This window comes from Anomaloglossus baeobatrachus, chromosome 8 (genome assembly GCF_048569485.1).
Source record: "Anomaloglossus baeobatrachus isolate aAnoBae1 chromosome 8, aAnoBae1.hap1, whole genome shotgun sequence".
NCBI classification, from domain to species: domain Eukaryota; kingdom Metazoa; phylum Chordata; class Amphibia; order Anura; family Aromobatidae; genus Anomaloglossus; species Anomaloglossus baeobatrachus.
In genome coordinates, this window is record NC_134360.1 from 193,650,598 (window position 1) to 193,676,580 (window position 25,983).

Below are 25,983 nucleotides of genomic sequence, written 5' to 3' on the forward strand. Positions count from 1 at the left end.
AGTGGGCTCAAAATAACATAGGTAAAGCAGAAATCTCATCAAGCCTGTGTGTGCATGCCAAATATTTGATTCAGAGATTTATGCACCAAAGCTGCATGTCATGGCACAAAAAAAAAAAAAAAAAAAAAAGTTTATGATGCATTTTGCACATACTTTTGGGGTGGAAAAACACTGAAAGAATTGACATGCTGCAGATTGGATTCTGCAAGGAATAAAAAAGCAACATGTGCACAAAAGGTCAGAGCTCTGAATGACTTTGCTGGCACAAGGATTTGCATGCAATTTTAATGACAAGATAAAAATGCACTGTGTGAATACAGCCTAATGGTGATGAGAGCACTACCATGCTTGGGAGCTCTGTACTCGCAATTAGTGATGAGCGAGCACTACCATGCTCAGGTGCTCGGTACTCGTAACTAGTGATGAGTGAGCACTATCATGCTCGGCTGTTCTGCACTCGTAACTAGTGAGGAGCAGGCACTATCATGCTCGGCTGTTCTGCACTCGTAACTAGTGAGGAGCAAGCACTATCATGCTCGGCTGTTCTGCACTCGTAACTAGTGAGGAGCAAGCACTACCATGCTCGGGTGCTCAGTACTCGTAACTAGTGATGAGCGAGAACTACCATGCTCGGGTGCCATGTACTAGTAACTAGTGATGAGCGGGCACTACCATGCTTGGGTGCTTGTAATGAGCAGTTGGATACTTGGATGGGCACAACTCAAGTACTCGCGTATAATAGAAGTCAATGGGGAGCGCGAACCTTTTTCCAAAACATCTTCTGGAAAAATACTTGTGTTCCCCATTAATTTCCATTATATTTGAATACTTGAGTCGTGCCCATCCAAGCATCCATCTACTCGCAACGAGCACCCGAGCATGGTAGTGCCCGCTCATCACTAGTTACTAGTACATAGCACCCGAGCATGGTAGTGCTCATTTCTCACGACTCACACTGGTTACTTAACGTACCAAACACCACGTGTGACCATACCCCAAGGCTAAAGTGCTAAGAGCTTGTCCAATCTCTGCGACTTCTTGTCGGCTTGTAGTGGCAGGTTGCCAAACAGACAGGATTTATAGAGGTCACAGGGGCGAGGAGGGCTCTGTGTACTATGCCCATAATCAGGCTTCTTAGCTGTAAGATTTAATTGACTACAAAAGGGAGGACGATGGTAAAATAATTGATCTTTGTAAAGAATAAAGGGGTTCTTCAATTTAAAGGGTCCCCGAAAACTTGCTTATTGTATGAGGTGAAATGCTGGGATGTGTAAAGACGCTGATACATAGACAGGAGCTCCTGATTGCAGATCCTCGCTCAATGTGCACAGCATCTGCAGGAATCCGGGCAGAGGTATCTGAATAAGACGTCTGGCATTTATGACACAGCGGGAGAGGAGCCAATTACAGGTCATTTAACACAGCGGTATGCATGTGTGTACATGTGTCAGCAAATGTATGCATCCAATGTTTCACAACTAATGCTGGTCACACACGAGAGGTGCAGTGGCCAAAATGCACTTATTTAACAAAACTAGAATATTAGTCCGGAGACCCCCGTGGACACAGACATCACCTGACGGCGGATGTCACATGAGACAGGGATCCGGTATTTGGATCTCAGCCTAATCCTTTATTTGGGAAATAAACCGCCATCGGGAGTTTCTGGCAGGGATTTCAGCCGTTCTTCATACCTGGTGTACACATGTATGGAAGGAACAGAAGAGGGAAGAGAAAAAAAACACACACACACACACACACACACACACACACACACACACACCTCTCTGCTGGCCTAATGAATTTACCAAGGTTGGAGAGATATCTATATCACTCTCTCTATATCTAAAAAAGCTTCATTTTATTTGGTCAGTGCCTAGTAAAAAGTGCATGTCTTTCCCTGGCTCCACTATGGTGCTAACCATTTTTATCATAGGAGGATGGCCATCGTCACTCTCCACCTGTAGTCGGGCTGCGGCCAATGTCACATGTCAGTTTAGTTTGACTTTTCTCATATGAGAAAATAAAATTAAAATAAATAAATAAAATCTGCAAAAAAGGTCTCCCAAGCAGCAGGTGAGATGCTCTGTCAATGGTGCACGCTTCAAATAATGGCAGCAAGAGTCAGCGCATGAGCAGATGCAGCTCTAGGCTCAAGCTCTCATCTGCGCATGCGCCCCCTCCGGCCTATTGCTCTCCCAGCAGTGGAGTTAAGGAAAATGGTGCCTGGAGGTGGAACGTGCGCAGATGAGATCTCAGTTTGTCATTGAGCCAATAGCTCAATCTGCGCACGTGCAGACTCTGGGCGCCATTTCTTTGCAGCACCGCTGACAGAGCATCTGTGACACACAGCCAGCATGGTGCCTGCCGCCAGCAAAGCCCCCCACCGCAGCCAGCAGAGCCCCCACAGCATTGCCCAACTCCAGCACCACAACTGCCTCCTGTGACCCAGCTCCACCACCACTGCCGTGCCCCCTCCGATAAGACACTACCGGAATATCAGACGGACCTCTTTTTTTGTAGCCATGTGAGCAGTGTTTGATATTTGAAAGTTTGCACCTAACCTAAAATAAGTTACTGTGAGTGCAGTTTATCCCGGCTCAGCTCAGTGACCTGTTACTGTTATTATCATTGTTGCTCAGACTGCCACTGATAATGACATGTAACTTTCATTTTCTCTGTAGGCTGTAAAATCTTTTCATTTTGGTGTATTACCGGTCTGAAGTGAAGGCTACAGGTCAGAGGAAGAACAGCATCGTATTGTTTTATACCCACATATTCCTAAAGAATGGTGATGGAAGACCACACTGCACACACAAAAAAAATATAAATAAATAAAATAAATCCAGCAGGGATTTTGTTTGCTTTTTTATTTTTTTATTTTTCCACTGAAGGGGTGCTTTAAATGTAAGCCTATTGCCCTCTGTCTTATACTTGTACCTCAAAGTTAGATAATCGTATAATACTATAAGCATACCGAAAAACATTGAAGCATACAATGAAAAATGCCACTTGCTAACTTGAAAGTGTGAATAATGAATTGCATACCTGCCATGAATATTAGGAAAAAGGAGATATTTAGCAATCGCATTGATCAATGTAACTGAGCCCCAAAACCTCGTCAAGGTATATCTCTATATTGGGGTCCCTAGCTCTATGACCCTAACTGTGTGTCATCTCATTGCAATTAAAAACTGCTGTGTGTGGAGAGGGGTAACCAAGGACTTTCTTATATAGGAGATGGAAAAAACATGGCCGAAAGGGCCATGTTGATGTGCAGCCTTATCCTTATGTACTATGTATTTTTTTGGCTTGCACTCATAATATATAAATTAGTGCTCACTTCAGTTATCCTATTTAGTATTATACTCGTACCTGTCATAATCGTCATCTATTTGTAGCGCCGCTCCAAATCGGTCTCCTAGCTTTGGCTCTCAGAGATTTACTGGGAGCTTGTGACGCAACTTCTGGCCAGTCATAAGATGGCACCACAGTGGCACCAAAAGAGGATGAAGATGGTGGCAGGTGAGTATAATCGCAAGGAGAAAGGAGAAAAAAATATAAAAGTGTAGAAACTTTATTCAATGATTAAAAATCCAAGAAAAACATCGGTTCCATGAAAACATCATGGCTTGACGCGTTTCGGACAGTTGGAATATAGATAAGTCCTTAATCATAATCATGCTTATGATTAAGGACTTATCTATATTCCAACTGTCCGAAAGGCGTCAAGCCATGATTTTTCATGGAACCGATGATGTTTTTCTTGGATTTTTAATCATTGAATAAAGTTTCTACACTTTTTTTATATTTTTTTCGTTGGATTTATATTTTTGCTATCCTGGAATTGGTGCTGAGTCCTGTCCTTTCTCCTTGCTATTGCCTGTACGGACCTGCCTGTCCGGTGGACATCCTGCATCCCACCTGAACTGAGCGGACACATACGGGTGAGCTGAATAATTTTTTTTCTAGGTGAGTATAATACCAGGGGCATTACAAATTGGTTGTCCAATGAAAAATTTATTTAAGGGTCTATGGTGGTATTAAAAAGATATTCCCCTACCGGTCCATGCTGATCCACCGATACACAACTATATTGATATCCTTTGCCATTCTCCCAGGTGACTATTCTGGAGGGACATCCTGTAATCATCAACCAATCAGAGGTCAATGATTGGATGAATTTGTGATATTCGATCTGAGCCAGAAGACGAAACACTCCTCCGGCTTTGATGGTGCGCTTGTGACAACCCGGGGAACTCCATAAGCAGTACAGAGTAATGATGGGTCTCAGTAGGCGAGTATTGTAAAGTTAAATATTGTAGTGGACAACCCCTTAAAAAAAAAAAAAAAAAAAAAAAATACTCCAAGACATCCTTTTTACCTTTGTCATACAGTTGTCTTCTTGCAGACGACCCTCAGTTCGACTGTACAGATAAAAACGTCAGCATCATGGACCAGATATTACTATCCCCCTTCCCCCAGTCCCTTCCTCTCTCCCTCCTATGCCCCCCAGTTTCCCCCCCTCCTAACTGTCCTCTTCCTCCCCCTCCTAACCCTCCTCTTCCTTCCCCTCCTATCCCCCCCCTCCTAACCCTCCTTTTCCTTCCCCCTGCTATCCCCATTTGCTTCCCTACTATCATCCCCTCCTAAGCCTCCTCTTCCTCCCCCCATGTCTAGCCTGTGAGATCTACCTAGATGATCCCATAGAGCTACTTTACGCAGCGCTTTTGGAGTGGACAGCGAGCTCAGCTGAAGATTATAGCGGTCAATATGCTGTGATGACAGATAATTAAATAGTAAAGCACTAAGGGAAGTGTTTTAAAGACCCCAAATTACTCATGTAGACGCGTTTTATAAGTTAGGTTTTTAATAAGGAACTGAAACAAGAAATACAAAACTGGAGGGGGGGGGGGGGTTGTGAGTCATTACTATGAAAGCTTTTGTTGACTATCATTCTAATTCTGCACAAGATGCAAAATATAAGTGCCAAAAAAATAAGAAAAACATGAGAGGAGGCAGCTGACACTTACCGGTTCTGTTCTTCTAGCTTCGCGAGCAACTCTACTTCGTCTGGACTGAGCTTTACCGGAGAAGATGGGGAGAGTGCAGGCGTAGAGAGGGTGGTGGACGAGGACGTAGTGTGTAATGACGTGGATGGACTCGCCACCTGACTTGCCATTTGACTGACAGTGTGGGACACTGTGTTCTTCACCCATGAGAGAGTAGAACTCAATTTTTCTGCAACCTTGTCTGTCGCCACCTGAAACAAAGAAAGGAGGAAAAAAATTATTTTCACAGATGTATTGTAGTTTTATTTCCTGATCTGTTCACGCCTCAGATTAACGAAAAAACACCAAAATTATTCACTGGGAAAGAAAAGGAACTAAAACAATGATGAATGTTAACTACAGACTGCAGCCACCAACTAAACAGCCCGTCCTGACCTCAACATCGTCACCGCCCAAGTGGTGCTGGAGAATGGGGAACATGCATTGTATTGGTTTTAGGACTCCCATCCATGACATGACCATGTACCCCGTACTGAAGCCCACAGAGAAGCAAAATATCAATTGTACACCAATATTGTTCATCCGGCGTGCCTCCATATTTTCCATATCAAAAATATATGGGTATGTCCATATGATTAGTGTTCGTGTGTTTTCAGTGTCCAAAACTCTGTTGTACAGTACAAGCGCAGTGGATGGGATTTATAGAAATCTCCTGCCCATTGTGCTTCTTTTCCACGCACCGCAAACTGACATGTGGTACAGCTTTTCTAGCCTCAGAATGTGGCGGAGATGTGAGTGCTCTCAGCATGAAAACATAGCAAAAATTTGCGGTGCCCAGAACCCCAATCGTGGACAGGGACGCTGCGTTCCCCCGCAGAGAACACCAAGGCCGTTTTCACACTTTCACCAAGGCCGCATTCAGTGGTCCCATCCAAGTTTCCATCTGAATCCCCGGCAAAACAGGTTTTGGACGTAAGTGCCGTTGGGGCAAACACCTATAATGGCGGAGACTGAGTCACAGTCTGCTCTGTTGTGCACCATTTTTGGGAGTATACGCTCACAGGAGGCGGACACCCAGACATAGACTAAGTCTGGGTGTCCGCCTCCAATAGCTGTATACGCCTGAAAACTGTGCACAACAGAGTACATAATGACTCAGTCTGCATCATCATAGTAAATGACAGTCGGCGCATGCGTCCAAAACCAGTTTTGTGGTGGGGGTTCAGATGAAAGCCCCAACAAGACCACTGAACGGGGAGAAGAACGCGAAGAAAGTGTCCTGTGCGCACTTGCCAGTTTTTGCTGCATGTTATGTTCATAACATCTCTGCAGTGATTCACCAGCAAAACCTATGGGGAAAAAAAAATGCTGTGCGCACTATGCGGATTTTGGCAGCTGCATGTTTTGCTGTGGGATTCCCACAGAAAAAACAATTGCATGTCACTTTTCCGCACGTCGCTGCGGCATTTCACTCCATTGACTGCAATGTAATCGTGAAATCCCGCAGGGAATAACGCAGGCAACAAATTCCTGCGTTTTCCTGCGTTATTCCCTGCGGTATTTCGCGGTTTACCTGCGTTAATGTTCATCGCTGCCTGCGGTTTTGTAGGGAAGTGATGTCATTATGACAGGAAGAGGAAGCGGAGCAGAGAGTAAACACACAGATCAGACAGACACAGAAAACACACATCACACTCACACACAGACATATAGAATACACATAGAAATCAAACGGACATATAGAGAAAAAAAAAAAACAAAAAAAACAAACACGTATTGCTCAGCCGTATTTTTACCGTCCAGCCAAGGTAAGCACACAGCGGCGGCCCGGTATTCTCAGGCTGGGGAGGGAGAGGGGCAGGGTTAATGCCCCCTCCCTCCTCTCAGTCGAGAATATCAGCCCGCACATGCCCCGGGACTGTCGCATCCACTATGCGGCAGTACCGGAGTGTCCTCGGATCTTCCTGTTGCAGTGATGCGGTGGCAGTCAGGGTAATAAGGAGTTAATGGCAGCGGATCGCTGCCGCGAAGTCCAGGCTTGATCATGGCAGCGTCTATGAGACAGCTAACATGATCAACCCATAAGTAAAGTGAAAAAACACACACCGAAAAATCCTTTAAATAAAAACACAAAAAAGCCCCTGGTTCACCCCTTTATTAACCCCTCCCAAACACACAGCTACGGCGTAATCCACGTCCTGCGATCCCATGCATCCAGCTGCGACTGACAGCGCTGAATGCAGCCTCGCAGCGAGACAGCAGAGGTAACCACAGGGCATTTCCCACGGACGGTAATGTGAACACACTACCGCTTGGGAGAAATGCAGCATGTGCTCACAGGGACTCTATCTATCCTATCTATCTAATCTAATCTATCTATCTATCCATCCTTCTATTCTTCTGTCTATTTATCTATTTATCTGTCTGCTATCCATCTCAGAAGGAAATTACTTTTGTTTTTTTCAATGTGCTTTATTGCATTGAATGGATTAAAGCACATGTACCAACCCGCATGCAGCAATACCGCGGTCAAACCGCGGCATACCGCATGCAGTTTTCGGGTGCGGATTGCCGCGTTTTTTTACTGTGGGTGCGGTAATCTTTCAGACCCTGCGGAATTTTCTTAAGAAAATTCCGTTTTCCAGTGCGCACAGGGCCTTAATGCTCTGCCAAAGGAAAGACGCTGAGTCTAGAATGTAATGTCTCCTGATTGGGGGAATGTAGCCTTAAAGTTTAACAAAAGATCACATAAGAGAAACTGTCGTTAAACCGGAAGAAAAGAATCAATAATCCAATCAAACGTTCAGTAGCAATAACTCTGAGATTGATGTGAAAAGATAATAGCGTTACAATGGGGCAGTTTGATAGTTAACGAAATGAGAGACTACAGTAAGTTACAGAATTAAAAACCAAGCATCATTCACCAGTTACATCCCCTACTAGTTCAGCACCAGCACTCGTGGTCCCCATGTGTCCATACACATCACCACTGCAGCCAATCACTAACCTCAGTGTTCATGATCATAATAAATCACAAACAATGACCAACAGGGAAGCACCGGGGCATCAACCCTGGAGCACAGGGAAAACAGGTCAATTGTTGTGGTTTGTTTGTTTTTTTCCTTTCATCTGATATTTTTTTTTTTTTTTTTTTTTTAAATAAAAAAAAAAAAAATAAAAAAAAAAAATAGGCTCAAAATCTGATGTGCTAGATCCTTCTGTCTCCCAACAATCTGTCTGAGGAGATTTAGGAGGCCCCAGTTCAAACCCACCATTGATATTGGAGAGTTTGGCCAATGCCAATCTTAATGTGTATGGAGCCCTTGAGGGTCACCTACCTGACAATCGATTGTTCAAAAAGGTTGAAAGGTGGTCCGTCTCCTTGTAACTGGTTAAGAAATTTTACTGGAATGGGGTGAAATGCGTATTGCTGGAATATAGATGTCGTAAAGACATTGGGTAATTTAAATTATGGGGAGTATATTGGAAAATAATATGTGCTTTGTGACCCATACTGATGTGAGACGTGGACTACGGGTGCATTGTTTATTATGTAACTTGTGTGATTTTTGTTACTAACTAAATGTTTTTCCCCTGTGATGTTTTTTATGGGGAAATTAATGTTAATATGTATTGTATAATTTTGCTGTTCAAAAAAAAAAAAAAAAAATGTACCTGATTTAATATATAAAAAAAAAAAAAAGTTGAAATGTTAGTCAACAAACCACTGTCAACTACATTAAAGAAGGATTTTAACACGCTGACCATACACTACATGCACTTTAGGGCTAAAACATACAGTGACCAAAACGGGGATAATATAAAATATAAAATTATATATATATATATATATATATATAATTTTCGCATTTCACTCAGACTCTATGGAGTCATTCCCATCTGCGATTTCTTTTTACTCAGCCCTAATGGGACCATGCTGTGGGTGTAATCCGATCAGTATTCTCACGCGCCCATACAAATGTATGGGTGCACGTGAAACATTGCACTGCACTCGGATGACACTGGAGTGCAGTACGATAATCGCATCAGCTGATAATGGTGGAGATCGGGAAATTAGTCGCTCCCTCTCCTCTGCAGCTGTGATCCGATCGCATCACAGTATAATGATATTCAGCTTACGCTTGCAGCAGAGCAGGAGCCGAGGGTCATTAGCATAACGCATTCGATGCTCTCGCATCAGATGCCATACGCTCGTCTGGCCCCAGCCTTAGAGAAAAGATCACAGTAGGCTTGGCTTTTAGGCCGGGAATACACATTAGATGACCAACAGTTGAACAAGCAATTGACAGCTACTTTTTCGGATTCCCCTAAAGACCGTAATGCTCGATCAAGTGTTCCTATGTGAATCGCTGACAATCAAAATCAAGTGACCGAAATCCAACCTCCAGATCCTTATGGCTTCCAACATAATCTGTTACTGGACAGTCGGGAGACCCATAATATATATTGACTTCTCCAATGTGTTGGGGGCTTGCAATATGTACACAGCATTATAAAGCCAGTTGTGGATACGGACACAGAGTGAGAATAGAGGATATGTTGGTTTGCTTGCGTTTGCTCCGGAACAAAGCCCTGGAATATCAAGGCTTCAGTACGGGAAGCCGTCCACACGGCATCTGGTGAGCTGCCTGCTCTGCATTACACATTTCCCTCGAGGTCATTTCCACAGTGGTAGTAATATACATGCAGAGCAGCAGCATTAGCAGGCAATGACTGGTTAAGCGGCTCAATAAACATAAGTAGACTTAACATCTCATCAAGAACTAAGGAATGGCAGCAAGACATTGTCATAGCACCAAGCCCGTGCGGAGGCTCCTTCACGTGGACAGAACGTAGATGCATGACGCAGAAATGCTGAGAAGAGTCACTGAGGCTCGTACATCTGCAGGACTCATTTCTAGAACCCTTAGCGGCGAAATGAAGTGATTTATCTCACAGCTGAATGTATTTGGGGAAAAAAAACATAAAAAAAAATGTGGAAACGGCATCGTCATGTGTACTGAGTGATATAGTATAGATCGCTCACTCAGCGAGCATGGTTTACTTTGGTCTGCCTGTGTAAAGGGGTGGCTCAGTGGTTAGCAATGCAGTCTTGCAGCGCTGGGGTCCTGGGTTCTAGTCCCACCAGTTTGTATGTTCTCCCCGTGTTTGCGTGGGTTTCCTCAGGGTACTCTGGTTTCCTCCCACACTCCAAAGACATACTGATAGGGACTCTAGATTGTGAGCCCCAATGGGGACAGTGTTGTATGTAAAGCGTGGTGGAATTAACAGAGCTATATAAATGAATACAATTTTTTATTATTATTAAGTATTTAAACGACTGCTGATTGGTAAAAGTTTACCAATCGGCGGTCATCTCGTGCACTCGGTCAGTCCATGTAAATGTGCCCTTACTCCACTCACCCCACTAAAGAGATCCAGTCATTAGATTTATGCTGTCAGGCCCACGACAGCATGAATCACAGCCTGGCTGTGTGATCGCAGCCATAGATGTATTACACTAAAACACGCCGGGATCTGAGAGTAAATATACTTTGAAAAGCCGACCGGGTGCTACAGGGAGAGCAGGGCAGTCTGGTGCCGTCCCCGGCAGCTTCCCCTCATTCCACTTCAGCTGATTGACAAATCTCTTCCTATACACAAACATGGACGAAACCGGTCCATCACCTGGAGGGAGAAAGCAGCCCGGGGCATCATCAGAATAGTCAGGCCTCTATACACCCCAGTCGCCTTTTCAATGTATGCCATCACTAAAACGCTGCAACAGAGCTCCGACAGCACAAACCTAATGGCAGGTTCCCTTGATGCACGTATATAGGAGGGCAGAAGAAGCCGCTTGGTTGACAGCAGTCTGACGTGCATGGCCAGCTCCATGCCACTCACAAAGCTAAAAAGGAATCTGTCAACAGGCGTCTGCTACCTAACCTGAGAGCAGCAACATGTAAGGGCAGAGGCCGCCCCGATTCCAGAGATGTGTCCATTACTGGGCTACTTGCTTCAGTTTTAATAGAAAATACTGTTTTACCAGCAGAAGATTATCACTAGAAGACTACTAAACTTGCTAGCAGGTAGTCCAATCACACCCCCACCACTGATTGGTAACTTTCTGCCTATGCACAGTGTACACAAAGCAGTCAATCATTGATGTGGGAGGCGGTTATACAGCTCTCAGCAGTCAGAGAACTGACAGATGTGCAGCAAAGAAAACCTTTTTAATCATATCTGCAGCAAGCAGCTCAGTAACTTACATGACAGGAATCCAGGTCTCTGCCCCTAAATGATGCTGCTCTCAGATGTGGTAACAAAAATCTGGTGACGGATTCCCTTTAAATCTCAGTGTGCAGAAATGCCTCAACTAGGAAGAGAGCATGGCATAGGTGACTAACAGAAGTGACGATCCCATGACCTGCACTATGGACTAGGAGGTCACTAAGATTAAAGCTAAATCATCACTTACAATCATAAATCACGCCTGCTCAGCAACTGCAAGATACAGGCCGGGACAGCAGTCATTGCGAGTTATGGAACAATATTACAGGTCAGGACAATAATCTGTTCCAAGACAATGCAGAAAAAAAGAACAAAAAAAAAAATAAAAAATGAAGTATTGATCACGTGAAAGTGGAAAATTTAAAAAAAAAACAAACAAAACAAAAAAAAACAACAACACATACGGTAATCCTGACCATACAGATACATGCAGTAGACAAGGTTTTGTTTGTACTGTAATCTATATCTATACATAACTATAGACCGAATGAACAGGTCTCCATAACACCATTTTAGTCATAATAACGACTGAGTTCCGGATTAGGGCCACTCAGTCGCGGGCAAAAACTCCATGATACATATAAAGACAAACTCCTTTCCTCCTGTCTTTATAAACATATACCGGTAGTTTAATTTTCTACAGTGCTCAGATGTTGGTGGGACTTGGACTAGGCCATGTGCGCACTAGAAAATTGATTTTCCCTCAAGAAAATTTCTTGAGAAACTTCTGGGAGTTGAAGATTACCGCATCTGCGGTGGAAAACCGCACCAAAACCGCATGCGGTTTTGCCGCGTTTTCCCCCCGGTTTTTCCGCAGATTGGTCCCTGTGGTTTTTAATGCTGTAACTGCAATAATATACAGTCATATGATAAAGTTTGGGCACCCCTATTAATGTTAACCTTTTTTCTCTATAACAATTTGGGTTTTTGCAACAGCTATTTCAGTCTCATATATCTAATAACTGATGGCCTGAGTAATATTTCTGGATTGAAATGAGGTTTATTGTACTAATAGAAAATGTGCAATCCGCATTTAAACATAATTTGACCAGTGCAAAAAGTATGGGCACCCTTAGCAATTTCTTGATTTGAACACTCCTAACTACTTTTTACTGACTTACTAAAGCACTAAATTGGTTTTGTAACCTCATTGAGCTTTGAACTTCATAGGCAGGTGTATCCAATCATGAGAAAAGGTATTTAAGGTGGCCACTTGCAAGTTGTTCTCCTATTTGAATCTCCTATGATGAGTGGCATCATGGGCTCCTCAAAACAACTCTCAAATGATCTGAAAACAAAGGTTATTCAACATAGTTGTTCAGGGGAAGGATACAAAAAGTTGTCTCAGAGATTTATACGGTCAGTTTCCACTGTGAGGAACATAGTAAGGAAATGGAAGAACACAGGTACAGTTCTTGTTAAGCCCAGAAGTGGCAGGCCAAGAAAATATCAGAAAGGCAGAGAAGAAGAATGGTGAGAACAGTCAAGGACAATCCACAGACCACCTCCAAACACCTGCAGCATCATCTTGCTGCAGATGGTGTCAATGTGCATCGGTCAACAATACAGCGCACGATGCACAATGAGAAGCTGTATGGGAGCGTGATGCGAAAGAAGCAGTTTCTGCAAGCACGCCACAAACACAGTCGCCTGAGGTATACAAAAGCACATTTGGACAAGCCAGTTACATTTTGGAAGAAGGTCCTGTGGACTGATGAAATAAAAATTGAGTTGTTTGGTCATACAAAAAGGCGTTATGCATGGAGGCAAACAAACGGCATTCCAATAAAAGCACTTGCTACCCACAGTAAAATTTGGTGGAGGTTCCATCATGCTTTGGGGCTGTGTGGCCAATGGCGGCACCGGGAATCTTGTTAAAGTTGAGGGTCGCATGGATTTAACTCAGTATCAGCAGATTCTTGACAATAATGTGCAAGAATCAGTGAAGAAGTTGAAGTTACGCAGGGGATGGATATTTCAGCAAGACAATGATCCAAGGTACCGCTCCAAATCTACTCAGGCATTCATGCAGAGGAACAATTACAATGTTCTGGAATGGCTATCCCAGTCCCCAGACCTGAATATCATTGAAAATCTGTGGGATGATTTGAAGCGGCTGTCCATGCTCGGCGACCATCAAACTTAACTGAACTGGAATTGTTTTGTAAACAGGAATGGTCAAATATACCTTCATCCAGGATCCAGGAACTCATTAAAAGCGACAGGAAGCGACTAGAGGCTGTTATTTTTGCAAAAGGAGGATCTACAAAATATTAATGTCACTTTTATGTTGAGGTGCCCATACTTTTGCACCTGTCAAATTTTGTTTAAATGCGGATTGCACATTTTCTGTTAGTACAATAAACCTCATTTCAATCCAGAAATATTACTCAGTCCATCAATTATTAAATATATGAAACTGAAATAGCTGTTGCAAAAACCCAAATTGTTATAAAGAAAAAAGGTTAACATTAATAGGGGTGCCCAAACTTTTTCATATGACTGTATAAATAAATAAAAAAAAAAGAAAAAAGAAAAAAAATAGATAAATGAATAGATAGATAATGAATAGATAACAGATAGAAGGATAGATAGATAAATAACCAATAGATTGATCTGTCCTCTATCAATCAATAGATTGTCCCTGTGAGGACACTGCAGTTCTCCCGAGCGGTAGTGTGTTCACATCATCGACCGTGGGAAATGACCTGTGGTTACCTCTCTGCAGTGTCGTTACGAGGCTGCATTCTGTACAGTGTCAGTCGCGGCTGGATGCAAGCGTCGTGGGACCTGTGTGGATTACACCGGAGCTGTGTGTTGGGGGGGGGGGTGAATAAAGGGGTAAAAGAGGGGGCTTTTTTTGTCTTTTATTTAAAATAAAGTATTTTTCAGTGTGTGCTTAATCATTTTACTTACGAGTTAATCATAAAAGCTGTCTAATAGACGCTGTCATGATTAAGCCTGGACTTAAATGGCAGCGATATGCTGCCATTTAACTCCTTATTACCTGGATTGCCACCGCACCACAGCAATCTGGAAGAGCCTGGGACACTCCATGACTGCCGCATAATGGATGCAACAATCCTGGGGCAGCTGCGGGCTGATATTCTCAGCTGCGGGAGGGGGGGGCATTAACCCTGTCCCTTGCCCTCCCCAGCTTGTGAATACCGAGCCGCCGCTGTGTGTTTATCTCGGCTGGACGGTAAAAATACAGCGGAGCCCGCGTTTTTTGGTTTTTTTTATATGTACGTTTGATTTCTATGTGTATTCTATATGTCTGTGTGTGAGTGTGAGTGTGTGTTTACTATATGTCTGTGTCTGTGATGTGTGTGTTTACACTCTGCTCCGCTTCCTCTTCCTGTCATAATTACATCACTTCCCTGCAAAACGCAGGTAGTGGTGATGAACATTACTGCAGGTAAATCGCGACTATACCGAGGGTATACCACACATCATTTGCTACCTGCGGTATACCCCTGGTATTTCGCAATTACATTACAGTGAATGGAGTGAAATACCGCAGGTACCTGCGGAAAAGAAGTGACATGCTCATTCATTTTCTCAAGAAATTCTGCAGAAAGAATGTTCTTGAGAAAAAAAAACTGTGCGCACAGCTATTTTTTTTCCCTACGTTTTGCTGGGGAATGTCTGCTGAAAGGTTACAAACATTTTTCAAGAAATTTCTGCAGCAAATCCGTGAGTAAAACCGCGGGTAAAAACGCAGTGTGCGCACAAGGCCTTAAACCATTTTACGTGCATGGTGGGCTCCCAACTGTGCCCAGACAGATGGAAAACCGCATCATGTGGCGGTGGGGAGGGATCAGAGACAATAAAGGGAGACGGGAGTCCCCCTACACGTAAGATATTCAGCTGATCCGGCAAAGTCAGCGAGTTTAGAAGACTTGGTCTTCAGGCTCCCAGTCATATAAAGATCAAAGTCCTATTGAGGTTTTAGAGATGAAGTTCCTCCAAAAACTCAAAGACTCAAGGTGTGTGTAAACACACACACACACACACACACACACACACACACACCTCTCAACCAAGTACTCCTGTATAGTCTATGGCAGGGGTCCCCAACCTGTAGCTCAAATCATCATCTCCAAGAGCTGAATGTGGCTCTCAATGTCAAGGTTGGGGACCTTTGGTCTAGGACAGTCATGGCGAACCTTTCACAGGCAGAGTGCCCAAACTGTAGCCCGAAACCCATTTTTTTTTCCCGAAGTGCCAACCAATCCTATTATGTAAATAGTTGATTTTAATCTTACCTTTGCAGTCTTCTCTTCTCTCCAGCAGGCGACATCACACTCATGCATGCTTACCACACATTGGAGCTGAGCCCCTGCCCTTTCCAGACACAGCAGTTGGATTGATCTTTCTGGAAAAAATTGCAGCATATTAGACAGAGATTTTAGCCTGGAATGCAATCAGGTGTCACCCTGTAATCCACATCTACATTTCCAAGTCTGAACATCTTGAAATCCCATAAGGACATAAGAGTTGCTCCCCTCCCCTTTCATTGTGTAGTTCTGTCCCCCTTCTTGGCCACTTCCTGGTAAACATGGCCCCCATCCTGATATACATTTCCTACATTCTGGTATATTTGTCCCCATCATGGCCTCATCCTGGTAAATGTACCCCATCCCAGCATATTCACCATCCTGGTAATTGTACCCCATTCCTGGTAAATGTACCTCATCCAGGCATGTCCCCTTTCCTGGTAAATGTACCCAATCCTGCTAAATGTTCCTCATCCTGGCATGTTCATGTACCCCCATCCTGGCACGTTTGCCCCGTGCCGGCTCTGTCCCCCCACACCTTGGCACAGCCGCGCGCACAGCTTAAAAATAAAAAAAAAAAAAAAAAAAAAAAAAAAAACACTCACCTTCTAGCCCCCACTCCTCCGCTGCTGCGTCCTCAGTCACTTCAGTTCCCGCGCGGCCACAAGACGCTGGCGCCGCCTACTGACGCTCCTCCGTCTCCTAGGCAACAGGCCTGCAGCCCAGGAGAGGAAGCATGTCAGAGGCAGGAGAAATGTCTCCTCTGCTAAACACCACTTTGAACTGCTGGCGCAATCACACCGGCAGTGCAAAGTGGCTCAGTGTGGCGACAGCGCGCATGCCAGCAAAAAGGGCTCTGCGTGCCCTGTCTGGCACGCGTGCCATAGGTTCGCCATCACTGGTCTAGGAGATCCACTGCCAAAAGATTGACTGAGAGTCCAACAGGCTGGCTCCTGCTCTACCTTGACATTCACGGGGGCTCCCGACAGTAACAGACCACTGACCAATTCACACACATCGGTGGATTAAGCCAACTTTAGTCCCAGTGTGATCCTATGTTAATGCTGGAAATGTATTTGTCTTTTCAAAAAGAACATTCACTGAGACCACAGTGAACGGATGACAAGACCCAGTGCATGTATACGGCAGATATCAGATCGTCCACACATTTTATTCATTTCTATTAAACATGGCTCTTAATTGCTAGATTAGGGGATATTTTTTATATTTTTCAAAAAAAATTAGGTTTTAGATTTTTAAAAGCTCTCCACAACTCCCCCCCCCCCCATTTTTTTTTATTTAATTTGCTACTAAAAACAGTAGTATATACACAAGCAAACACAGTAAATATGCTATAGATCTGCACAAAGCTTAGCTAGCAAAGTTTCAGGTTTTTGGATTTTAAAGAAAAAAAATCCAAAAAATGTAGAGGAAAAAGTGAAGTTAGAGTCCAAGAAGAAAGTCACCAGCAGCTTGATGACTGTCTCCATACACCAACAGGAGAGAGGAGACTATACATAGAGCAAAAATGTAAAGAAAGTAAAAACCCAATTAAAAGCAAAATTAGCTAACCCACAAAGATGCCAAATTTCCATTGATTGATTATGAAGCCAATGTCAAGGAAAGGTGGAGCGCTACTTTAATAGATCTGGCCGATCTAATATCTCACCTCAACCTGTTATACTTCAGTGTGGCTCACAACCTGGAACAAAATAGTAAGAAGCCGTCAGATGCACTTACATTATGAAAAATTGTACATATACATGCCGACGAGGTGCATGGTGTCTTTTTAAACTCCGGTTCATTTAAAAGGGAATGTGTCACCAGGTATTTGCTACCCTGAGAGCAGCATATTGTAGAGACAGAGACAGAGACCCTGATTCCAGCAATGTGTCACTTACTGGGTTTTTTTTGCTGCAAGTTTGATGAAATCCCCGATTTATCTGCTGTAGATCTACCAGGTCTAAATAGAGGCTCACACTGTATATAGAGCGGCTATGGGGGGGCTTCTGTATGTACACCGCTGTGTGGGGACTCTTCCTGTATATAGGAGATTATATAGCGACTGTCTGTATGGGGCGGTGAGTGGGCTCTTACTGTATATAGGGGGCCATTCAGGGTTCTTACTATATATATAGCGGGATGTGTGACTGCTCTTACTGTATATAGGGACCGTGTGGGGGTTCTTACTGTATAAAGGGGGCATGACAGCACACTTAATTCTGCTCAATATTAATACAATTAAAATAATTTTGTCAATATTGAGCAGAATTAAATTTCATCCTATTGTATGGGTTCCTTAAAGTAGAGGTCACTTGACATAAATGTGTTAATTATTTTAACCCTTTTAAAATGTTGCTGTTCTCCCAAATTGGTAAGTGTTTTTCTCTATGGGTCTCTCCTTTCTAGCGATAGGACCTCCTATTTACTGTAAACAAATTAATTTTTTTTTAGCCAAGCGGGAGTGTTACTCACCCCCTCCCTGTGGGCATCATTTTGTGGACCACCACTCCCTTTTCACCTAATAAGACTAGATTTGTTTAATAAATAAATTAAAAAATAAATGTGTATGTATATGTATGTATATAATATACACACACACACGTATATTATATACATACATATATACACACACACGTATATTATATACATACATATATACACACACACGTATATTATATACATACATATATACACACACACGTATATTATATACATACATATATACACACACACGTATATTATATATATACACACACACACACGTATATTATATATATACACACACACGTATTATATATATATACACACACACGTATTATATATATATATATATATATATATATATATATATATATATATATATATATATATATATATATATATATATATATATATATATATATATATATATATATATATATATATATATATATATATATATATATTACATACACATACATATATACGTGTGTGTATGTATGTATATATTACGGCAAGTGATGGTTCCTCTAGGCGCAATAATGGAGCGGTCTCGTGAGGACAACCTTTTTTGTTAGGTTAACCTCCTGTATTGTTGCCTGGAGAAATTGTAACATTACAGCCCAGCCATTAAAATGATTGTTCTCAATTCGGATTGGTAGATTGAGAACCCAAATGAGAAACTCGCGTCTATATGTTGTATTTATTTGCAATAATTGTCCACTTTGGTTGTATCACAAACTACAGATAGATGGGAAAAAGGACTCTGCTCATGTGTCGCTTACGTTGGAGGTATACACCCGACGTATGTCTCAGCTTATATACCCATAGTGACCCGGCATATGCCGCCATAAAAGTGCCAGAAGTCAGAAAAGCTGTTCGGGAGAGGGAAACATTCAAGGCAAAATTTTACAGAGAAGGCATCCCCAGTACGTGGGTAGCGCTGGCATCCTTCAAGAAAAGCAGATCTTTGTAGAATCAAATTAACTGTTCCCAGCGCTAAGTGGCCTCAAAAGCCATAGCCTCAATCTGTCAAGATCTATTGCTGCGGCTCTGCAAACAGAAAACACTACAGATGACAGCATTTGACAAGGCAGAATATCATTTTTAACCGTCTGCTTATTTGTGGGCCAGGGACGGCAGAAGTGAAGGAGCACGTGGCAGAATAGTAAAGAGCAGAAGGACGGCACTACATAATAATGCCGGGTATAACAGGAGTAGGATTTCCTTGGTTTTTACACCTACTGACCCCTAAGGTGGGCCAACACGTGCAGCCAGATCATGGTGAGAACTTCCATGACATTCAGAATATCCGCTAATCAGTTCAGTTTATATACTGACTGTATAAAAAAAAAAGTTGTCCCAACATCCAGAGACTATCTAAAAATCCCAGAATATCGCAATGTTAGCATTCTCCCACTTTCTCTGGGGCTCCCCGTCCTGAATCAGCACCCGCGGCTGCAGGCACCCCACCTTGTGAGGACATCAGGACGGCAGCCTGCAGCGCACCGCAGCAGGAAAAACTTCATTTCCCATGAGCACCCTGCACTTCACATCATATGGGGCAAACAAGAGAAGCTGAACTGCAGATGATCCTCCATCACAATGAAAAACAGAACGGAAGATACACTCAGCCAACAATTTGCAGAAAGAATTACAGTGAAATATAGCCATGGAAAACCACCCTGGGAATGGCAAAGAAGAAGGGTGATATCTTTGTACAGACTCATTTTGACAACTTATTGTAATGGATTTTATTATTATTATTATTATTATTATTATTATTATTATTATTAATAAATAATATTTGACATGTACCGTATTTTAAGGATTATAAAACGCACTTTTCCTCCCAAAAATGTGGGAGGAAAATGAGGGGTGCGTCTTAAAATGCTAATATAGCTTTACTTGGGGGTCCTGTGTGCGGCGATCGGGCGGCCGGGTGCCTGTGGCTGCATGCAGGCAGCAGTCGGGTGCCTGTATGCGGGAGGCAGCCGGCACCGACAGGCACCCGGCTGCCGCCCGCAGGCACAGGCACCTGACTGCCGCCTGCACGCAAGCACAGGTACCCACCCGCTTGCACACAGGGTGTGCGGGACGCCTGCTGGTTGCCACTGTGCGTGCGGCGGGCAGCTATGCAGCAGGTTACCCAGTTTGTCCGCGGTCCCAGTTTCAAATGATGGCGCCGGGAGCGGGCGCGTGCACAGATGGAGCTCTTGGATGAGAGCTCTATCTTGCGCAGGTGCCGCTCCGGGAGTCAGCGCGTGCGCAGATTGCGCCCTTGGATGAGCATAATTTGAACCGGGACCGCGGACACTGGGACACTCACAGCACCGGCCTGCTGCACGACTCACCCGCCACCACCACCACGGACCCCGTGGCCACTGACCCGCTGCGCCTGCCAGCACAACCTCTGCCTCCTGTGACCCCGCTTCACCACCACTGCTGCCCCTCCGGTAAAATAACACCGGAGTATAAGACGGACCCCATTTTTAATTTTTTTTACCTTTTTTTAGGTCTAAATTTGGGGTGAGTCTTATAATCTGGTGCATCATATAAAACGAAAAATACGGTAATTAGAGATTTACGCAAGCCGGAGGCTCAGGCCAAGAAATGGCAATTGAAAATTAATGTAATTAATGTAGATAAACGTAAGGTCATTTGCTTGGGCCAAGGAACTCAAATGTATAATTACACTACTCACAAAAAATTAGGGACATATGTTTTCCAGGTGAAATTTATGGAAAACTTAAAGTTTAAGTCAGTGATATTTTATCATGACAGTCTGGCATTTAAGTAGACACATGCAATGGTCACTCCTCATCTCAAACAATTTACTGAAACAAAAGCCAACAACAGTGGTGGGTATACCCCCAAAATGTCACTCTCAATAGCTTGTCATGTGGTCTTTAGCATCAATTACAGCTGACAACGATGTCTCCTGCTGTTCACACGTGGAGTTATTGTCTGCACAAGCATGGCATCCCACTCTTCTAGAGAGGTGGTCCTCAGCTCACTGGGGTTCTGGGGTACAGAGTTACATCGTCTATACAGCACCTCAGCTGATCCCAGAGATTTTCTATGGGATTCAGGTCTGGAGAAAGTGCAGGACACTATTTGAGGTGCCCCAGTCTCAGCAGCTGTTCCCTAATGAAGCAACCTCAAGAGCTAGAGCATTTTTGTCCATGAAGATGAAATTAGGATAGTGTTGTTCATGCAGAGGCACAATGCCTGGATTAATGAGTATATTCCAGTAGTAGGGGCTTGTCACTGCACCATTCACACAGTGTAGGGCAGTAATGTATGGCCTACACACACAAGCCCACTTTAGCACCACCACCTTGTCCCTGTGATACACCTAGGCGTATGACTGGGACAAGGGGACATCAACTAAGTCTAGAGGAAAGAAGGTTTAATCAGAATCACAGATACAGATTCTTTACTGTAAGAGCAGTGAGACTCTCTACCACATGATGTATGGCTGATTCACAAAAAAAAAAAAAAGAAGAAGAAGAAAGAAGAAGTACAGAGGCTTGGATGCTCATCTTACAAATTAATAGTACAAGTTATGTGCACTAGATTTTGTGAGCGGGTGTTGATCCCGGGAACTAGTCTGATCGCCGTATAAGGAGTCCTAACATGGAGATTAGCGTCTGCCCCATGGGGGTTTTGCCTTCCTCCAGATCAACATGTTAGGCTATGGGTGGAATTCCATGGACTAATGACAACCTACCTTCTACCTTAAAAACTGTGAATATTAAGCACTCAATACAATTTGAGGCCAAGTTCACAACAGCGTCAGGGATTCAGTTTCTCAATAGTAACAAAAAAATGTAATTCTTGCAGGAAACACCAGATGGACCTCTGACATTAACAGGGTCTAATGGGTTTACATCCAAGTGACCATATACCCCCCCCCCCAATAAAAAATTAAAAAAAATTGCAACATACAAACATACGGTAAGTGAAGCCTAAAGGGCCATTTACACACTGCGACATTGCTACCGATATATCATCGGGGTCACTGTGTTTGTGACGCACATCTGGTGTTGTTAGCGACATCGCAGCGTGTAACATCTATGTGCGACGTTAAACAATCGCAAGAGAGAAAAAGGAAAAAAAAAAAAATTCGTTGGTCTGTGATACGTCGTTCACTTACCAAAAATCGCTGTCTAGTCAGTTGCGATGTTGTTAGTTGTCCCTGCAGCAGCATAAATCGCTATGTGTGACACTGCAGGAACGAGGAACAACCTTGTACCTGTGGTCGCCCGCAAGGCAAAAGGAAGGAGGTGGGCGGCATGTTTCGGCCCCTCATCTCCGCCCCTCCTCTGCTATTGGGTGGCAGCTTAGTGACGTCGCTATGACGCCGAACGCTCCTCCCCCTTGAAGGAGGGATTGTTCGGCCATCACAGCGACGTTGCTGAAAAGGTATGTGCGTGTGACGCTGCTGTAACGATAACGTTCGCTACGGCAGCGATCACCAAACAACAAATGTCACATGAACGACGGGGGGCGGGTGCTATCGCGCACGACATCGCTAGCGATGTCACAGCGTGTAAAGCACCCCTTAGAACACAAACACACATAAAAGAGAAAAGTGCAAAAACTACACAGGATCACATGACATCCAGGACTACATGCAAAAGTCAATGCCTGACAATGCAGAAAATATCACGTTTCACATCCACATCTGAAGCTGCAGTTCTAAGCAAAGACAACTGGAAACCAGTCTGAATTTCGCATGTCACCAACAATCCAGACATCACAACATGGAGACTGATCCTGAACCAGCAGCGCATATTTCTGTGTAAATAGTGATTATTTCCTGCCGTAACCTGCACAGGATGAGAGCAATGAAGGACAAAACCACTCCAGTCACAACAGCTCTGTATTATCAGTAATATGAGACGCTACCTGCACCACAGACACAGCAAAGTAAAGGACACAAAATGATGCTGTATTCCAGGCGTCTGCATGAGCGCATGATACTTGTAAACAGATTACAATATTATAATAGACGGTCCACAGGACTGTACAGGAGCTTGCCAGGAATTTTCTTTTAAAAAAATAAAATGAACATTATTATTAACAATCACCTCTTACAAGAGGTTTCCTTTTTCAGGTTAATCTTAATCCATTGTAAGGATAAGTCATCAATAGAATAGCGCAAAACCCCTGCAAATCACCAGCACTGGTCCACGCTGGTCGCCGAAGCAATATCCAGCTCATTGCAGTTATACATTGGCCTCAATGGTCGAGTGCCGTACGTGCAAATGTAACCGCTGAGGTCAGTGATTGGATGCAGCGGTCAGCAGACTGATGGAAAGGACATAAGATATGGTAGTTAAAATTACTTCCAAAAACTTTTCTATAATTTTGTAAAATACCATAAATTTGGTTACATTTATATGGCGTTAACATTTTCCCTTTAAAACATATTTAAAAGGGAACCCACAAAACCAAAATGGAAAAACACACAGACGTCCTGCAGATGTTACTCTTGGATTGATTGGGGCCCACGACCCCAGAACCAAAGTGCACAATGCTATCCTCCGAGCCATGGTGCTGCGCATAAACATAATTTTCTACTGTACATTTAGGCTATGTGCGCACGTGTGCGTAATTCATGCAGTTACCCTGCGCTTTGTAGCGCAGCGTAACTGCATGCGTCCTGCGTCCCTTGCACAGTCTATGGAGATTGTGCAGGGGCCGTGCGCACGTGGCGTCTTAGAGCGCAGCGCTTCGGCTGCTGCCCGAAGCGCTGCGTTCAAGAAGTGACATGTCACTTCTTCCGTGCGCTTTGCTGGCAGGCAGCTGCAGCATTTTACCAAAAAGTATAAACGTAAGGGGGGGGGGGGGGGGCAGCGCAGGATCAGTAAGGGAGAGTAGGATTAGGTTTCTTAAAATTATTTTTTTTATAACTTTATTAAACCATTTTCAATATTAAAAATTTTTAAGCAAGAAATGGTATATTGTTAGGAAAAGGAAGTCTGACTGGTAGCCGCTGCACTAATCCGCACAATGAAGGAGCGGCAGCACCGGTCACGCACCACAACTCCTGCACAGCGACACTCAGCCACCCATTCACTAGTACAGTGGGGGACGGCAGCGAGATCGTGCAGGGAATAAACCAATGGGACTCTTGTCATATATATATATATATATCAAAACGCTTGTTGCTTGTTTATCAGCCAAGTTGGATTATTTATGCCGTCCATATATATGAAAATTAACATACAGGTGCAGCTCAATAAGTTAGAATATCAAAAAGTTATTTCAGTAATTCAATACAAAAAGGAAATGCATATATTATATAGAGTCATTGCACACAGAGGGATCTATTTCACATGTTTATTTCTGTTAATGTTGATAATTAATTATGGCTTACAACCAATGAAAACCAAAAAGTCATTATCTCAGAAAATTCGATTATCACAGAAAACAATTAAAAAAAAATTTTAAACTCAGAAATGTCGGCGCCTACTGAAAGTCTGTACAGTAAATGCCTTAATACATGGTCAGAGCGCCTTTTGCATGAATTCCTGCATCAATGCGGCATGGCATGGAGGCGATCAGCCTGTGACACTGCTGAGGTGTTATGGAAGACCAGGTTGCTTTGATAGCTGCCTTCAGCTCATCTGCATTGTTGGGTCTGGTGTTTTTTTTATAGATTCTCTATGGGGTTTAGGTCAAGCAAGTTTGCTGGCTAATCAAGCCCAGTGATACTGTAGTTACTGAACCAGGTATTGGTACTTTTGGCAGTGTGGACAGGGGCCAAGTTCTGCTTGAAAATGAAATTTCCATCTCCAAAAAGCTTGGCAGCAGAAGGAAGCATGAAGTGCTCTAAAAACACAGTGAGAACCTACACCAGCAGATGACATGGCTCCCCAAACCATCACTGATTGTGGAAACTTCACACTAGACCTCAAGCAGCTTGGATTGTGGCCTCTCCACTCTTCCTCCAGACTCTGGGACCGCGATTTCCAAATGAAATGCAAAATTTACTTCCATCTGAAAACACCTTGGACCACTGAGCAACAGTCCAGTTGCGACAGTTGTAGCCCATGTCCTGGATACATGTGTGTGTTGGCTCCTGAAGCACAGACTCCAGCAGCAGTTCACTCCTTGTGAATCTCTCCCAAATTGTTGAATGGCCTTTTCTTAATAATCCTACCAAGGTTACAGTTCTCCCAGTTGCTTGTGCACCTTTTTCCTACCACACTTTTTCCTTCCACTCAACTTTCTATTAATATGCTTGGATACAGCACAGTGAACAGCTAGCTTCTTTAGCAATGACCTTTTGTGGCTTATCCTCCTTGTGGAGTGTGTCCATGACTGCCTTCTGGACATCTGTCAATTCAGCAGTCTTCCCCATGATTATATAGCCTACTGAACCAGACTACGGGACCATTTTAAATACTAAAATAAGGAAGCCTTTACAGGTGTTTTGTGGTAATTATTCTAATTTTCTGAGATAATGACTGTTGGGCTTTCATTGGGTGTAAGCCACAATCATCAACATAAACAGAAGTAAACACCTGAAATAGATCCCTCTGTGTGTAATGACTATATACTGTATGTGATTCCCTTTTTGCATTGAATTACTGAAATAAATTAACTTTTTGATGATATTCTAATTTATTAAGATGCACTTGTATGTATATGGACGACAACTGGGAAGAACAGTTATCTAATGAGTAAGGATGGTCTTACGGCCCATTCTGCATGTATTAACCATTGCTCTGTATGTGGTCGGCCTTTATAAGAAAGTACTTTGTTCAGGCTTTCTATTATGGCTGCAGATTTGCAAAGTTTGAAACTACAAATGCCATAATGTTCATGTTGTATTATTGCATTTAAAGGGAACCAATCATCAGGATTTTTCTATATAACCTAAAGCCAGTGCTATACTGGCACTA

General features: G+C 43.3%; 1 protein-coding gene across 8 annotated transcripts in view; it reads right to left on the bottom strand.

Moving 5' to 3' along the window:
* EVI5 (ecotropic viral integration site 5) overlaps window positions 1–25,983 on the bottom strand; it is a 277,847-nt gene that overhangs the window by 229,887 nt on the left and 21,977 nt on the right. For 6 of the 8 annotated variants that reach the window (XM_075322331.1, XM_075322329.1, XM_075322333.1 and 3 more), the window contains exon 2: window positions 5,034–5,263. In XM_075322331.1, coding sequence (XP_075178446.1) covers window positions 5,034–5,182 — 149 coding nt within the window. In that variant the 5' untranslated portion in view covers window positions 5,183–5,263. Of the gene's footprint in view, window positions 1–5,033; window positions 5,264–17,252; window positions 17,286–25,983 lie in introns of those variants that run through there. The other 2 variants (XM_075322328.1, XM_075322335.1) reach the window with 2 other exon arrangements.